The sequence below is a fragment of the Aphelocoma coerulescens genome, chromosome 10, assembly GCF_041296385.1.
Source record: "Aphelocoma coerulescens isolate FSJ_1873_10779 chromosome 10, UR_Acoe_1.0, whole genome shotgun sequence".
NCBI classification, from domain to species: Eukaryota; Metazoa; Chordata; class Aves; order Passeriformes; family Corvidae; genus Aphelocoma; species Aphelocoma coerulescens.
Genome location: NC_091024.1, coordinates 19,634,853 through 19,651,895, shown reverse-complemented (window position 1 = coordinate 19,651,895; position 17,043 = coordinate 19,634,853). Strand labels below are relative to the sequence as shown.

At 61.5% G+C, this 17,043-nt stretch overlaps 2 protein-coding genes across 2 annotated transcripts; both read left to right on the top strand.

The window, feature by feature from the left end:
- The first annotated feature begins 267 nt into the window (after positions 1-267).
- LOC138116501 (immunoglobulin superfamily containing leucine-rich repeat protein 2-like) lies at positions 268-2,403 on the top strand. Its single transcript, XM_069025876.1, has one exon. The coding sequence runs from the start codon at positions 268-270 to the stop codon at positions 2,401-2,403; it is 2,136 nt and encodes a 711-aa protein (XP_068881977.1).
- An 8,127-nt stretch (positions 2,404-10,530) lies between these two features.
- Positions 10,531-14,067, top strand: ISLR (immunoglobulin superfamily containing leucine rich repeat). The gene is made up of 2 exons (XM_069026000.1): positions 10,531-10,599; positions 11,802-14,067. The coding sequence occupies exon 2, from the start codon at positions 11,811-11,813 to the stop codon at positions 13,056-13,058; it is 1,248 nt and encodes a 415-aa protein (XP_068882101.1). The 5' UTR covers positions 10,531-10,599; positions 11,802-11,810; the 3' UTR covers positions 13,059-14,067.
- Positions 14,068-17,043: the final 2,976 nt, after the last annotated feature.

Below are 17,043 nucleotides of genomic sequence, written 5' to 3'. Positions count from 1 at the left end.
GAAGGGTGGGAAAAGCCGGCCGGAGGGGAGGGAAGGAAAAGCCCCATGGAGCCGGGAAAAAGAGAGTGAGAAAGGTGCAAAGAGCCGGCCGGGAAGCGGAGGAAAGCGACGGGGGAGAGGGCGAGGACGGGACGAGCTGGAGCCGGGAGAGGTGGGGGGAGCCGGGCACAGACAATGGGGCGCGGCCCCGCCGCCTCCTCCTCCTGCCGCCGGGCGGGGCCGGGGGGCGGCGGCGCTGAGCCCCGCGCTGTCCCCTGCCAGGGGGACATGGCCCCGCTGCTGGCCCTGCTGCTGGCCGCCCTGCTGGCCTCGGGCCGGGCGTGCCCCGAGCCGTGCGCTTGCGTGGACAAGTACGCGCACCAGTTCGCCGACTGCGCCTACAAGGAGCTGCAGGCCGTGCCCGCGGGGCTGCCCTCCAACGTGACCACCCTGAGCCTGTCGGCCAACAAGATCAGCTCGCTGCCCCGCGGCGCCTTCGCCGAGGTGACCCAGGTGAGCTCGCTGTGGCTGGCGCACAACGAGATCGCCGCCATCGAGCCCGGCGCTCTGGCCGTGCTGGTGCAGCTCAAGAACCTGGACATCAGCCACAACCAGATCGCCGAGTTCCCCTGGCAGGACCTGCGCAACCTGAGCGCGCTGCAGCTGCTCAAGATGAACAACAACCGCATGGCCCTGGTGCCGCAGGGCGCCTTCCGCACGCTCAAGGACCTGCGCTCGCTGCGCATCAACAACAACCGCTTCGCCACGCTGCCCGAGGGCGTCTTCGACTCGCTGGGCTCGCTGTCGCACCTGCAGATCTACAACAACCCCTTCGAGTGCTCGTGCGCGCTGCAGTGGCTGAAGCGCTGGATGGAGAGCACGCTCATCTCCATCCCGGAGAAGGACTCGATCGCCTGCGCGCTGCCCGAGCGCCTGCGGGGGGTGCCGCTGGCCAAGGTGCCGGACTTGCAGTGCGCCGCGCCCACCGTGCAGCTCAGCTACTCGCCCAACCTGGACGCGGCCGAGCTCTTCGACGGCTTCACGCTGAGCCTGCACTGCGCCGTGACCGGCTCGCCGCCGCCCGAGCTCCGCTGGAAGATCCGCACGGCCGGCCAGAGCCTGGAGCTCAGCGGGAGCCCCCCGGAGAGCGCCGGGAAGGAGCAGCCCCAGCAGCAGGAGCCCGAGCGCTTCCTGGTCTTCAAGAACGGCACCTTGGTGATCCCGCACTTGAGCAAGCGCGAGGAGGGCACCTACACCTGCCTGGCCACCAACGAGCTGGGCAGCAACCACACCTCGGTGAACGTGGCGGTGGCGGGCGCGCAGAAATACCCGCTGCAGCCCGGCAGGGACCCGCTGGGCGGCAAGGGCCAGGCGGGTGACAAGAAACCCGGCGCCAAGGGGGCGAAGAACAGCGTGCTGACGCCGGAGGAGAGGAGCAAAGCGCTGGGCCCCACCCGGCAGAGCCAGCCCTCGGCGGCGGCGGCGGAGGAGGAGGAGGAGGAGGAGGAGGGGACGGAGCTCGAGGGGCAGGGCCAGGGCCGGGTCCCTTTGGAGCCGCCAGCCTTGGAGAAGAAGTGCGGCTCGGCGGCGAGCAGCACCAAGTACATCTCCAACCACGCCTTCAACCAGAGCGGCGACTTCAAGCAGCACAGCTTCGAGCTGGGCGTCATCGCCCTGGACGTGGCGGAGCGCGATGCCCGCGTCCAGCTCACCCCGACCCAGCCGCGGCCCGGCGGGGGCCACCTCGGGGTGCTCTACCTGTGCCAGCAGGGCCGCCGGGGCCACGCCCTGGTGCAGTGGTCGCGGATCGAGGCCGGCGTGAACTCGTACTGGTTCCAGGGCCTGAACCCCGGCACCAACTACTCGGTGTGCCTGAGCTACCTGGGCGAGGAGTGCCAGGTGCAGGTGGTGTTCAGCACCAAGAAGGAGATCCCGTCGCTGATCATCATCGTGGTGGTCAGCATCTTCCTGCTGCTGCTGGCCACGCTGCCGCTGCTGGGCGCCACGTGGTGCCACCTGCTCGCCAAGCTGCACGGCAAGCCCTACAAGCTCATCATGAAGGCGCAGAACCCCGACCAGATGGAGAAGCGCATGGCCGCCGACTTCGACCCCCGCGCCTCCTACCTGGAGTCCGAGAAGAACTTCGAGCCCGGCCCGGCCGGCGAGGCCGAGGAGGAGGACGAGGAGGACGAGGAGGAGGATGAAGAAGGAGCGCGGTGGAGGCGCAGGAGGGAGGCAGAAGGCGCGGCCGAGCTGGAGCGGGAGGAGAGCGTGGCCGCCAGCTCCATGGCCGAGTCGCAGTCCAAGGGCGGCGCCGAGGAGTTCGAGGTGCGCTCCGAGTACAGCGACAAGCTGCCCCTGGGCGCCGAGGCCGTCACCATCTCGCCGGAGATCAACGGCAACTACCGGCAGCGGCCCCGCTGAGCCCCCGAACCCCCCCCGACCCCGGCCCCGGCCCCGGCCCCACCGCCCCCCGCTCCCCCACCCCCCGCTCCGCCCGGGGAAAATCCTCCGGGAACGAGCGGAGCGGTCCCCGCCTCTCCTCCTCCTCCTCCTCCTCCTCCTCCTCCTGGCCCTCGGCCCCCGGGGATGCTCGGTGCCGCCGGGATGAGCCTCCCACGATTTCGTTTCCATTTCGGGCTCCCGGCTCGGCGACAACAACAACGATTCCCGGTGCCCCGGCCGCCCCTGCCACCCGCGAGCCGCGGCTTTGCTTCCCCCTCCGGGGAAAACAACGAAAAAAAACGGGGAAAAAACGCCCAAAAGCAAAAAGGCCGAGAGCCCAAAATTCTCTTTTCTGGAATCGGTTCAGTCCCCGGCAGGTCCCCGCCGCTCCTCGGTGCCCGGTGAGTCCCCTCTGCTCCCCGGTTCTCTCCTGTCGCTCCCCGGTCCGGCCCCGCCGAGCCCCGGAGCTGTCCCACCGAGCCCCGAGCTGTCCCCACCGAGCCCCGAGCGGTCCCACCGAGCCCCGAGCGGTCCCACCGAGCCCCGAGCTGTCCCACCGAGCCCGGAGCTGTCCCCACCGAGCCCCGAGCTGTCCCCACCGAGCCCCGAGCGATCCCACCGAGCCCGGAGCTGTCCCCACCGAGCCCCGAGCTGTCCCCACCGAGCCCCGAGCGATCCCACCGAGCCCCGAGCGGTCCCACCGAGCCCCGGAGCGATCCCACCGAGCCCTCGAGCGGTCCCCACCGAGCCCGGAGCTGTCCCCGCCGAACCCCGAGCTGTCCCCACCGAGCCCCGGAGCGATCCCACCGAGCCCCGGAGCGGTCCCACCGAGCCCCGGTCCGGCCCCGCCGAGCCCTGGAGAGATCCCACCGAGCCCGGAGCTGTCCCCGCCGCTCCTCGGCGTCCCCGTCCCCGCGCCGCTCGCCGGTGGATCCCCGCCGCTCCCCGGTGGGTGCCCACGGCGCTGCGGTGCATCCCGATTTTCCCCGGCGGCTGATGAGACTCCCGGTCCCTGCCACTTCCCGGGCGGTTCTCCCGGTGGATCCCGGGGTTCCTCGGTCCCCGTTCCCGGATGGGTGCCGACATTCCAGGGCCCCGCCACTCCCGGCCGGTTCTCTCCATCCCCCGATGGATATTGGTGCTGCCCGGCCCCCGCCACGCCCGTTCCCCCGGTGGATCCCGGTGCTTCCCGCTCCCTTCCATCCCCATTCCCTGGTGGGTCCCGGTGCTCCCCAGTGGCTCCCGGCTCTTCCCGGTCCCTTCCATCCCCATTCCCGGTGCCTCCCGGCGCTCCCTGGTCCCTTCCACTGCCATCCCCGGTGGCTCCCGGCTCTCCCGGTGGGTCCCTTCGATCCCCATTTCCCGCTGGGTCCCGGTGCTCCCCGGTGGGTCCCGGCGCTCCCCGGTCCCTTCCATCCCCACCCCCATCCCCCGGTGGCTCCCGGCTCTCCCCGATCCCTTCCATCCCCATTCCCGGTGGCTCCCGTCTCTTCCCGGTCCCTTCCATCCCCATCCCCGGTGGCTCCCGGCTCTCCCCGGTCCCTTCCACCCCCATTTCCCGCTGGCTCCCGGCGCTCCCCGGTGGTTCCCGGCTCTCCCCGATGCCTTCCATCCCCATTCCCGGTGGCTCCCGGCTCTCCCGGTGGGTCCCTTCCACCCCCATTCCCGGTGGCTCCCGGCTCTCCCCGGTCCCTTCCACCCCCATTCCCGGTGGCTCCCGTCTCTTCCCGGTCCCTTCCATCCCCACCCCCGGTGGCTCCCGGCTCTCCCCGGTCCCTTCCATCCCCACCCCCGGTGGCTCCCGGCTCTCCAGGTGGGTCCCTTCCATCCCCACCCCCGGTGGCTCCCGTCTCTTCCCGGTCCCTTCCATCCCCATCCCCGGTGGCTCCCGGCTCTCCCCGGTCCCTTCCACCCCCATTTCCCGCTGGCTCCCGGCGCTCCCCGGTGGTTCCCGGCTCTCCCCGACCCCTTCCATCCCCACCCCCGGTGGCTCCCGTCTCTTCCCGGTCCCTTCCATCCCCATCCCTGGTGGCTCCCGGCTCTCCCCGGTCCCTTCCACCCCCATTTCCCCGGTGGTTCCCGGCTCTCCCCGGTCCCTTCCATCCCCATTCCCGGTGGCTCCCGGCTCTCCCGGTGGGTCCCTTCCATCCCCACCCCCGGTGGTTCCCGGCTCTCCCCGGTCCCTTCCATCCCCACCCCTGGTGGCTCCCGGCTCTCCCCGGTCCCTTCCATCCCCATTCCCGGTGGCTCCCGGCTCTCCCCGGTCCCTTCCATCCCCACCCCCATTCCCGGTGGCTCCCGGCGCTCCCCGCCGCTCTCCCCGCTCGGCACCCGGCGAGCCGGGACAGCTCCGCTCCCCCTTAAGCACCGGGCACTCCCGGATGCGCGGTCCCCGATCCCCCTCCCCGCTGCCGGCGGGGCCCTCTCGATGTGTTTTTGGGTAGAGTAGCCTTGTAGCCAAGTGTCTGTGCCGCAGACGCGCCCGGGGCCGCCAGCCCAGGTCGCCACGGTGGCCACGGTGGCCCCCAGGCCGCTCCCGGCGAGAGCCGCGGGCGCTTTTTGCTTTCTGCGCGCTTCTGTCTGTGAAAGAGTGAAATAAAAGGGATTGAAAGCGGAGCCGCCTCGGTGCTTGGGGGGCGACGAGGGACGCGAGGGAGTCGCCCAGGAGCCTTTGGGCGAGGAAATCAAACCCTCCTCGCCGCCGCTAGAAAAAGCTCCATTTATTTCCCCGGCCGTAAAAAAAAAAAAAAAGCAGCCGCGCTCCTGGGTGGGAAATGGAAGCGCTCCAATCCCAAGAAATTCAGCCCGGAGGGAAAAATGGGAATTCTGCTCTCCCCTGGCGGCTGCTGGAGTGGAAAAACGGCGCGGAGAGATGGGATTGATGTGGGTTTAAGGCGGTTTTTGGGATTTGGTGTCTCATCTTGGTGGTTTTATGGCGAGTTTGTGTCGTTTGGTGTCTGATTTTTGTCGGGTTTTTCTATTTTTTTATCGGTCGATATCAATTTCTACCCATTTTTTTCCCGTCTTTTTATCATTTCACCTGCACTTCCAGCATTTTATCCATATTATTTCCATCGTTTTAGCCATATTTAATTTTTATCTGTAGTTTATTTAATTTCATCAATAATTTATTTCATGTCATCAATTATTTATTTCTTTTTTTTAAGCATTGCTACAATCTTGATGCAATTTCTCTCACTTTTAATGTCATTTCTACCATTTCATCTATAATTTATTGAATTATAGCTATATTTTTATATGATTTTACGCATGATTTCTGTGGTTTTATATATTTTATGTGACTCCATGCATGATTTTTATCATTTTATATGAATTTCTATCATTTTATCTGTATTGCCTTTCATTTTTATAGCGTTCCCATCATTTTATCTGGAATTTCTTTCATGTTTTTATAAAATTCCCATCATTTTACCCAGAATTTCTTTCATTTTTACATAAATTTTCCCCCACTTTCGCTCTAATTTCCACCATTTGCACTTAATTTTTTTTAAAAAAAATACAATTTCCGTCCTTTTACCTCCAATTTTTTGCCACCTTTTCAATTTCCTTCTAATCCCATTTTAATTTGATATCACTTCATATTTAATTCATGCAAGCCCCGCCCCGCGGATTTTAGATTTATTTTTTTTAAAACCCAAGTTAAACTCCTCCCCCCTTTTTTTTTTTTGGGCCTTTTTCTCCCCAAACTCCTCCCCCCCCCAGACCCTCCCAAAATCCCCCAAAAAATCCCAAAAAAATTCCCCCCCAAATCCCTAAAAATTAAAAAAATTCCCCCCAAAAATCCCCCCAAAAAACCCCAAACCCCCAAAAAATCCCCCAAGGAAATCCCAAAAAATCTCCCCCAAATCCCCAAAAAATCCCTAAAAAGTATAAAAATGTCGCCCCCAACATCCCCCCCAAGAAACCAAAAAATCCCCCCAAAATCCCAAAAAAAATCCAAAAAAATCCCCCCACCAACCCAAATAAACCCCAATAAATCCCAAAAACATCCCCCAACCCCCCCCCAAAAAATCCCCAAAATATCTCCCCAAAATCCCCAAAAAATCCCCCCAAAAATCCCTAAAAATATTTTATAAATCCCCAAAAAACCCCAAAAAAATCCCCAAAAAATCCCCAAAATTCCCATAAAATCTCTCCAAAAAATCCCCAAAAAATCCCTAAAAAATCCCTAAAAATAAAAAAAATTATATTAAAAAAATCCCAAAAAATCCCCCCAAAATAGCAAAAAAAAATCCCAAAAAATTCCCCCCAAAATCCCGGGAATCCGAGGCTGCTCCAGGCGTTTCCCTCCCCTCCCGCCTGTGGATATTCCCAATAATTGAGCGTCACGCTCGGGAGGCGCGGCGGGAATGGGAAAAGAACAATCAGCGCGGCCTCATTAATTAGGGAATCGTGGATTTCCCGGGAAATTCCCGGCAGCGGCATCGGGCCGGGATTTGCTGCGCTCCAGGAGCGATCCCAAAGGCACAGGAAGAGGGGTGGGGGTGGGGCTCTGCATCCAGAGGGGGCTTTTCCCGGGAAAAAATTCCCGCTGGGAATCGCAAAGCATCCCGGAGGATGAAGATGGAGCTTTTCCAGGGAAAAATTCCCACTGGGAATCCCAAAGCATCCCAGAGGATGAGGGTGGAGTTTTCCTGGGAAAAATTCCCACTGGGAATCCCAAAAGATCCCGGAGGATGAGGGTGGAGTTTTCCCGGGAAAAATTCCCACTGGGAATCCCAAAGCATCCCAGAGGATGAGGGTGGAGTTTTCCCGGGAAAAATTCCCACTGGGAATCCCAAAGCATCCCAGAGGATGAGGATGGAGCTTTTCCTGGGAAAAATTCCCACTGGGAATCCCAAAGCATCCCGGAGGATGAGGGTGGAGTTTTCCTGGCCAGAATTCCCACTGGGAATTCCAAAGCACCCCGGAGGATGAGGATGGAGTTTTCCTGGGAAAAATTCCCACTGGGAATCCCAAAAGATCCCGGAGGATGAGGGTGGAGTTTTCCTGGCCAGAATTCCCACTGGGAATCCCAAAAGATCCCGGAGGTTGAGGATGGAGTTTTCCCGGGAAAAATTCCCACTGGGAATCCCAAAGCATCCCGGAGGATGAGGGTGGAGTTTTCCCGGGAAAAATTCCCACTGGGAATCCCAAAGCATCCCGGAGGATGAGGATGGAGTTTTCCCGGGAAAAATTCCCACTGGGAATCCCAAAGCATCCCGGAGGATGAGGGTGGAGTTTTCCTGGGAAAAATTCCCACTGGGAATCCCAAAAGATCCCGGAGGATGAGGATGGAGTTTTCCCGGGAAAAATTCCCACTGGGAATCCCAAAGCATCCCGGAGGATGAGGGTGGAGTTTTCCTGGCCAGAATTCCCACTGGGAATCCCAAAAGATCCCGGAGGTTGAGGACGGAGCTTTTCCTGGCCAGAATTCCCACTGGGAATCCCAAAGCTTCCCAGAGGATGAGGATGGAGTTTTCCTGGGAAAAATTCCCACTGGGAATCCCAAAGCATCCCGGAGGATGAGGGTGGAGTTTTCCTGGGAAAAATTCCCACTGGGAATCCCAAAAGATCCCGGAGGATGAGGGTGGAGTTTTCCTGGCCAGAATTCCCACTGGGAATTCCAAAGCACCCCGGAGGATGAGGGTGGGGTGGGCACTGCCAGGATCCATCCTATGGGATCGGGAAGCGCTGCCCGGGACAGGTGACAATCCATCCCAAAAAAACCCAAAAAAACCTGGAAAAGCCGGTCCTGGGGACAATCCCAAGGCCAGCACAGCATCCCTGGAATGCTCCGAATTCCCAAAAATCCCCTCGCGCCTGGCTCGGCTCTGCTTTTACCGCGGCTGGGAGGGCGGCGGGGACGAGCGGAGCATTCCCGAGGGAATTCCAGCTCTCCCGGGAGGGGGGGAAGGGGGGATCCCGCTCCTCCCGGCTCCATCCCGGCTGGATCCCCGCTGGAGCCGCCCCAGTTGGACCAGTTTGGGGTGGGCGGGGCTCCAGGATCGCAGCCCGACATTGCCAGGGGGGAAATCTGCGGGATGGGATTTCCAGGAAGGCAGTTTTCCAAAGTTTCCTGGGGAATTGGCGGCAGGGACGAGGAGGTGGCGCGGGGGGACAGCTCCGGGTGACCTCCCCGGGCAGTGGCACCTCTGGGTGACCTCCCCGGGCAGTGGCACCTCCGGGTGACCTCCCCGGGCAGTGGCACCTCTGGGTGACCTCCCAGGACAGTGGCACCTCCGGGTCACCTCGGTGGTCAGTGGCACCTCCGAGTGACCTCCCCAGACAGGGTCAGCTCCGGGTGACCACCCAGGACAGTGGCACCTCCGGGTGACCTCCGTGGGCAGTGGCATCTCCGAGTGACCTCCCCGGACAGGGTCAGCTCCGGGTGACCTCCGTGGTCAGTGGCACCTCTGGGTGACCTCCCCAGTCAGTGGCACCTCTGGGTGACCTCCGTGGGCAGGGACAGCTCTGAGTGACCACCCAGGACAGTGGCACCTCTGGGTGACCCCTCCAGACAGTGGCACCTCTGGGTGACCTCCCTGGGCAGTGGCACCTCTGAGTGACCTCCCCGGACAGTGGCACCTCCGAGTGACCTCCCTGGGCAGGGACAGCTCCGGGTGACCTCCCTGGGCAGTGGCACCTCTGAGTGACCACCCAGGACAGTGGCACCTCTGGGTGACCTCCGGGGGCAGTGGCACCTCCGAGTGACCTCGCCAGACAGGGTCAGCTCCGGGTGACCTCCGTGGGCAGTGGCATCTCCAAGTGACCTCCCTGGGCAGGGACAGCTCCGGGTGACCTCCCAGGACAGTGGCACCTCTGGGTGACCTCCCCAGTCAGTGGCACCTCTGGGTGACCTCCCCGGGCAGGGACAGCTCTGAGTGACCACCCAGGACAGTGGCACCTCCGGGTGACCTCTCCAGACAGGGGCACCTCCAAGTGACCTCCGTGGGCAGTGGCACCTCCGGGTCACCTCGGTGGTCAGTGGCACCTCCGGGTCACCTCCCCGGACAGGGGCACCTCCAAGTGACCTCCGTGGGCAGGGACAGCTCCGGGTGACCTCCGTGGTCAGTGGCATCTCCAAGTGACTTCCCTGGGCAGGGACAGCTCCAAGTGACCACCCAGGACAGTGCCACCTCTGGGTGACCTCCCCAGTCAGTGGCACCTCTGGGTGACCTCCGTGGGCAGGGACAGCTCCGGGTGACCTCCCTGGGCAGTGGCACCTCTGAGTGACCTCCCTGGGCAGGGACAGCTCTGAGTGACCACTCAGGACAGTGGCACCTCCGAGTGACCACCCAGGACAGTGGCACCTCCGAGTGACCTCCGTGGTCAGTGGCACCTCCGGGTGACCTCTCCAGACAGTGACACCTCTGGGTGACCTCCCTGGGGAGGGAGAGCTCTGAGTGACCTCTGTGGTCAGTGGCACCTCCGGGTCACCTCCCTGGGCAGTGGCACCTCTGAGTGACCACCCAGGACAGTGGCACCTCCGAGTGACCTCCGTGGTCAGTGGCACCTCCCAGTGACCTCCCAGGACAGTGGCACCTCCGGGTGACCTCTGTGGTCAGTGGCACCTCCGAGTGACCTCCGTGGTCAGTGGCAGCTCTGAGTGACCACCCAGGACAGTGGCACCTCCGGGTCACCTCCGTGATCAGTGGCACCTCCCAGTGACCTCCCTGGGCAGGGACACCTCCGAGTGACCTCCCTGGATCTGGAATCTCCTTCTCCTGCTCCCTGCTCCACCCCTCGAGCCCCACACCCCCTTTCCCGGCCCCGCAGCCCCTCCGTGGGGTCACCCCGCCACCCGCTGTCCCCAAACCCTGTCACAACTCACCGGAGGCCACCTCGTGTCCCCCAGTGGCCACCCACGCCCTGCCCAGGGGGTGGCGAGGACAAACCCCGAGTTATGGGGCGGGGGTTGGTGGGGGAGAGGTTTTAGGGGCGAGGAGGGATTTTGGGGAGCGGGGATGGGGGTGGGGTCGGGGTTTTTGGGGGCCGGGAGGGCGGAGGAAGGGCCCCCGCAGGCAGGAGCGGGGTCGGTGCCATGGAAAACAAACCGGGCCCGGGGGACGGGGAGGGGACGGGAGGAGGAGGAGGAGAAGAAGCCCGGGCAGGGCCCAGGGAGAGCCGGTGGCGAATTCCAGAGGAGCGGGGACAAGCGGGATCCATCCGCCGGTGACGGGGGAAGGGGGAGCGGGGGGCTTGGGAAGCGGGGAAAAGCCGGGAAAAGCCGGGAAAAGCCGGGAAAAGCCGGGAAAAGGAGGGAAGGAAGGAGGCAGGGCGCTTATTCACGGCTCTGGAATGCGGCGTGCGGGCCCCGCTCACGCCGCCCCCGCGCCGCGGGACGGGGAACGGAGCCCCGGCGGAGATGGGCTGGGATGGCACCGGAGCGCGGGCTGGGAGCTCCTGGAGCCGAAAACTTCCAGGATTCCCCCCTCCCCAATCCCTGCGCCCCCCACATCTGGCGTCTGTCCCCTCCTGGGCATCCCAAAATGTCATCAAGCCCTCCTTCCCCCGCCATCCCCCAGGACCCCCCAGAGCCACGGCGGGGCCTTCCCCACAGCTCCAATCCCAATCCCAATCCCAATCCCAACCCCGGGGTCTCTCCCTCCGTTCCTGCCCCGCTTTGCGCCCTCCCCCTGATCCGGGCGGGTTTATTCCTCCTCTGCATTCCCAAGAAAACGTCTTTTCCACCCCCGCCCGCCCGCGCTCTCCCGCTGGGAATGGCAGGGTTGGGAGCTGGAAGAAGCAGGGAAATTTTCCTACGAGGCTGAGACAAAGGGGTCTGGCTGCCAGCTCCTGGAGGAGCGGGAATTAACCTCTTCCCGGTGGGACACGGCCTCCGGAGCCGGGATTGGAGCATGGAAAGTATGGAAGAGAGGGAAGAAGGAGTTAGTTTGGAAACATTTCCCTCCCACCCACCGCACACCCCCCTGGCTGAGGAGAAGCGCCAGAGGAGCCGGGTTTTTCCATGACACGGGAAAATCTGGAGCAGGGGATGGCGGAGGGGAGGGGGGGGGTTGGTCTGAGGTCTGGGAGGCCGCTGGAAATCCCAACGATTCCATGATTTAGGGTTGGGCGAGAGCTGCTCTCTCCCTGTCCCTCCTCATTCCCGAACCCCCAACTCCCGCTTCGCGTCCCAAACAACATTCCGAGGGTGGGATTTCATCCCAGGCCCGGAAAAGGCGTTTTCCAGAGGGAGAAGGAGAGGCTTGAGGGGGGAAGCTCCCCCCCACTCAGGCCGGGCTTGGTGGTGAGGAGACGCCTGGGCCCGATTAGGGAATATCCCAAAGGGCCTTTTCCAGCCAGAATTCTTCATCGTTCGGCGGGGAAAAGCGGCTCCGCATCCCCTCATTGCCCGTCTGTGTTCCCGGCAGGCCGGAAGGATGAAGCCGCTGCTGGGCTGCCTGGCGCTGGCGACGCTCCTGTCGCCGAGCCTGGCCTGTCCCAGCCCCTGCTCCTGCTCCACCAAGAAGAACGGGCGCCTGCTGGCCGAGTGCGCCTACCGGGAGCTCCGCGACGTCCCGCGGGGCTTGTCGCCCAACGTCACCATCCTGACGCTCTCCGCCAACCGCCTGGGCCACCTGAGCCGCGGCTCGCTGGCCGAGGTGCCCGAGCTGCAGTCGCTGTGGTTGGGCTACAACCACATCGCGGCCGTGGAGCCGGGCACCTTCTCGGCGCTGCTGCAGCTCAAGAACCTGGACCTGAGCCACAACCGGCTGGCCGAGTTCCCCTGGCAGGACCTGCGCAACCTGAGCGCGCTGCAGATCCTCAAGCTGAGCAACAACCGCCTGGCGGGGCTGCCCCGCGACGCCCTGCGCGGCCTGCGGGAGCTGCGCTCGCTGTGGCTCAACGACAACGAGCTCACCACGCTGGCCCAGGGCACCTTCGAGGCGCTGCCGGCGCTGGCGCAGCTGCAGCTCTTCCACAACCCCTTCAACTGCTCCTGCAAGCTCTTCTGGCTCAAGGAGTGGGCGGACAGCACCTCGGTGGTCATCTCCAGGGCCGGCTCCACGCTGTGCGCCGCGCCGGCCCGGCTGCGCGGCCGGGCGGTCACCGACATCCCCGCTCAGCTCTGCGTGGCCCCCTCGGCCCAGCTGACCTACTTGTCCAGCCTGGCCAACGCCACGCCTCGGGACGGCCTCACGCTGACCCTGCACTGCAGCGTGGCCGGTAGCCCGCCTCCGGAGATCCATTGGCAAATCCGGACGGCCGGCCGGCGCGTGGACATCCACGGGCCCACGGTGGCGCGGGATGGCAGCGCCAAGGCGGGCCGGCAGCGCTTCCTGGCCTTCAAGAACGGCACCATGGCCATCCCCGACTTCGGCAAGGAGGATGAGGGCACCTACACCTGCCTGGCCGTCAACGACGTGGGAATTCGGGATGTGTCCGTCAACGTGGCGCTGGCCGGCTCCGGGAACCCGGCCGAGGAGCTGCCCCGCGATGACCCCCACGCCGGGCACCCCGGTGGGCACAGCTGTGCTAAGGGGGACGAGCTGGATCCCTCCGGCATGGGCGAGAAGTTGGTCATCGTCTACCACGTGCCCAGGGAGGCGCGGAGCGGCGCGGGAGTGGCCGAGCCGCGGATCCGTGTGGGAATTCTGCTGGCTCTGGGGCTGCTGCTCTGCTGGTGAAGGGGGGCAGCGCCTCAAGGATCCCCGTTTTTCCATAGTTTTTCCTCTCGTAGTGCCTTTGCTGAGCTTCTGGGATCCGGGAGCGCTCCGGAACCCGAGGGGGCCACCGCGGGCCCAGGGCTGGTGGTCCAGCCCTTCCTGGGGTAGATCCCAGGCGGATCCAGCTGGGATCTGCTGCCGCTTCCCGGCGGTCCCAATGTGCCACATCCCGCTTTTCTCCCTGCCGAGATCCACGTGTGGCAAAGGGAACAATCCCAGAGGCAGCTGGGAGCTGCCACCGGGGAGGGATCCGAGGATAAAATCCCTTCCCTGGAAATCCATTCCCCTGGGGGCCTGGGGTGGGAGCAGGATGGGGATGGAGCCACAGCCTTGGAATGGGCAGTTTTATGGAGAAATTCCCAGATTTTCTCCCTGTCAGATGCTGGCAGCATCCCTGAACCCCTCCGAGGCGCTGGAATGCCGCAGGAATTCCAAACCCCTCGCTGCCATCCCTAAAACCCATCCGGGCTGGACCCACTGGGGAAGGCTTGAACCAAAGATTCCCAAACCATTCCCGGTGGGAAACCCAGCGGGATGGAGGGAAAATGGGGAAAAGCAGAGCTGAGCTGCCTTTAAGCCATAAACACTCGCCAGGGGCCTCAGCATTCCCGGCGGGACAAACATTCCTTATCCAGGAATTCCGGGGAACCCCTCGGAGGGGGGCATTTGGGAATGTTCAGCAGCCCCGGATTGGGATCCGGTGCCGGAATTCCCGCTGGGATCTGGGCATGTCCTGCAGCCCCCTGGCCTTGGCTTTAATTAATGCCTTTAATGAATGCCTTTAATTAATAAATACCTGGAATAAATGCCTTTAATAATTACCTTTAATTAATGGATACCTGGGATAAACACTTTTAATAATTACCTTTTATAAGTGCCTTTAATAAAGAATTGCCAGCAATAAAGAATTACCTGTAATAAAGAATTACCAGTAATAATTACCTTTAATTAAGAATTACCTTTAATTAAGAATTACTTTTTTTAAACACCTTTAATAAACTCCTTTTTTTTTTTTCCCTAAGCCAGCCGGGCTTCTCTTGATTTGTGCACCCCAAAATCCCCCAAAAAATCCCCCAAAAAATCCCCAAATCCCCCCGAGCCGGCAGCTCCTGGGGGTCCCATGAATCCCACAGACCCTGCTGGATCAGGGGACACCTCCTTGCATTCCCAGATCCCCCAAATCATTCCCAGTGCCGGAGCTTTCCCAAATCCTTCCCAGTGCCAGAGAATCCCCTCAGATCCCACAAATCCTTCCCAGTGCTGGAGAATCCTCCCAGTTCCCCCAAATCCTTCCCAATGCCAGAGAATCCTCCCAGATCCCACAAATCCTTCCCAGTGCCAGAGAATCCCCTCAGCTTTCCCAAAATCCTTCCCAGTGCCAGAGAATCCTTCCAGATCCCACAAATCCTTCCCAGTGCCAGAGAATCCTCCCAGATCCCACAAATCCTTCCCAGTGCCGGAGAATCCTCCCAAATCCCCCAAATCCTTCCCAGTGCCAGAGAATCCCCTCAGCTTTCCCGCAAATCCTTCCCAGTGCTGGAGCATCTTCCCACTTTTCCCAAATCCTTTCCAGTGCTGGAACATCCCCAAATCCTTCCCAGGGGTGGAGAATCCTCCCAGATCCCACAAATCCTTCCCAGGGCCAGAGAATCCCCTCAGATCCCACAAATCCTTCCCTGTCCCACGGCATCCCCTCAGATCCCACAAATCCTTCCCAGGGCCAGAGAATCCCCTCAGATCCCACAAATCCTTCCCTGTCCCACAGCATCCCCTCAGATCCCACAAATCCTTCCCGGTGTCGGAGCTTTCCCAAATCCTTCCAAGTGCTGGAGAATCCCCAAATCCTTCCCAGCGCCAAAGAATCCTCCCAGATCCCATAAATCCTTCCCAGGGGTGGAGAATCCTCCCAGGTCCCACAAATCCTTCCCGGTGCCGGAGAATCTCCCAACCCTCCCCTCCCCCACTCCAATCCTGGAAGGAAACCCCATTGCTGGGATTTTGGGAACACCAAAATCCCTCCCCACCCCCCAATCCCTGTTCGCAGCAGCCTGATCCCAAAAGCAGTGGGAAAAGCTGAGCCCGGAGCTCTCCAGCCCCACAATTCCCAGATTTTAGGGAAAAAGGGAAGGGGCAGCTGAGGGGGTCCAGAGGTGAAAACATCCCAAGAAGATCCCGGAGCTCCTGGATTCCCATAAATTTTTCCCATCATGGGATAAAAAACCCCGGCCCCAATGGAAGTTTCGGGTTCGTTTTCTCAGGATCCGACCTTTAAGCTCGGTTTTATCCCTGGGAATTGCGGGATGCGGGGGTTTATTCCCAAAATTCCAGCGCTGGGAACAGGACTGGGAGATGGGGACAGGGATTAAAACAATTCCATCCAGGCCTGGAATTCTCTGCCCTCCTCCCACGGCAGCTTTGGAAAAGGGAATTCCTCCCCCTCAGCCGGGGTTTTATGGGAATTATCCGTGGTTTTAAGCATCGGTCCCAAAACCTCCTCCCAAAACCTCCGGGATGGGCGTGGAGTGGGATGGGAGGGATGAGGATGAGGATTTGGGGTTTCCAGGCCAACCGGGAACCACCGGGAAGGGGAAAAAAATCCCAAATCCTGCCCGGGGCGCTGCTCCTATCCCGGAAACCCCACAAATCCATGGATACACCCCCTGCCATCCCCAGGGATCCAGCCCCGCCCGTGGTGTGGAGCCTCCACGGATTTGGGGGATTTTTATTTTTGTAGGGATTTTTTTAAGGAATTTTAGGGATTTTTGGAGCCGCAGGGGTCGGGATGGGCTGGAAAGGAATCCTGGGAAAAGGGAGGGGATGCTCCCAGGAAACCCCAAAGCATGGGAATGGCCTTTGGGGACCTCCAACCCATCCCAACATTCCAGAGGGAGGGAACGGGGTCCTTGGGATCCTGCGGAGAGCAGGTCTGGTCACTCCCAAGGAGATCCCGGGATGATCCGGGATGATCCCGCAGCTCCGTGTGGGGCGGGCTGCGAATTCCCAAGGGAATCTTGGGGTGTTTGGGATGGAAGGAGCCACCCAGGAGCCTGCTGATTCCAGCCCAAAAAGTCGGGAATTCCAGGATTTAAGGGTAGGAAGAGGTGATCCCACACCTCCTTGTTCCCATCCCGTTGGGGTTTTAGTCCCAGAATTCCCCGTTCCCATTCCCACCCTTCCCAAAATTGCGGTTTAGGGGCTTTCCTGAACCGTGGGAATGCGAAGGGAGCGGTTTTCCCATCAAAAAGTTGGATCAAGGATTGGATCCTGGCAGCCCTAAAATCTCCGCTGGGTGAGGTCATCCCAAACATCCCCCGGATTCGAGGCTGGGATGATCCCAAATCCTGCCAGAAGTGGGAATATCCAAGGGAAAAGGCACATCCCGGAAGTAGGAATGAGGTATCCATTTATTATCCTTCCGAGGGAGGCTTTCCATGGATCCCAGCCCTGGAAAACCGTGGGATTGCCATAAAACCGGGAATGGGAGAGGACGGGAGCAGAGCAGGAGCAGCTGGGATTTGATCCTTCCCAAAACTGGGGAAAAAACCAAAAACCCCATCCAGGGAGTTGAGCCGGAGCCCAAACAGAGCCAGGATTGGGAAGGAAAAGTTGGGAATGGGAATTTTCTCTGCGGGGAGAGCACGTGGAGCTCCAGGGCTGGCTGAGGATCCCACCACGCTCCTCTCCCTCTCCCAATTCCCTGGGAATTGCCCCGTGCTGGAAAAGTGACTCCCGAAAAACTGCCGGGATGCCGGGAGGGTTTTCCTCGGCTCTACTCCATCCATGCCGGGCTTGGAGCCGTCACCTCCGGACCTCAGGAGCGACTCGGCGTGAATTTAGGGATAAACCCCCGGAGAGAATCCGGAAAGGATTGGGAAAAGGGATGGGAAGCGTCCGAAATTCCTGCCGGGGGCAGATGGGGTTGGGATGGGGGTGGGATTCCCGGGAA

What these genes read in the sequence shown, in the direction of transcription:
- LOC138116501 (XM_069025876.1), top strand. Translation starts at nt 268, where the DNA reads ATGGCCCCGCTGCTGGCCCTGCTGCTGGCCGCCCTGCTGGCCTCGGGC.
- ISLR (XM_069026000.1), top strand. Translation starts at nt 11,811, where the DNA reads ATGAAGCCGCTGCTGGGCTGCCTGGCGCTGGCGACGCTCCTGTCGCCG.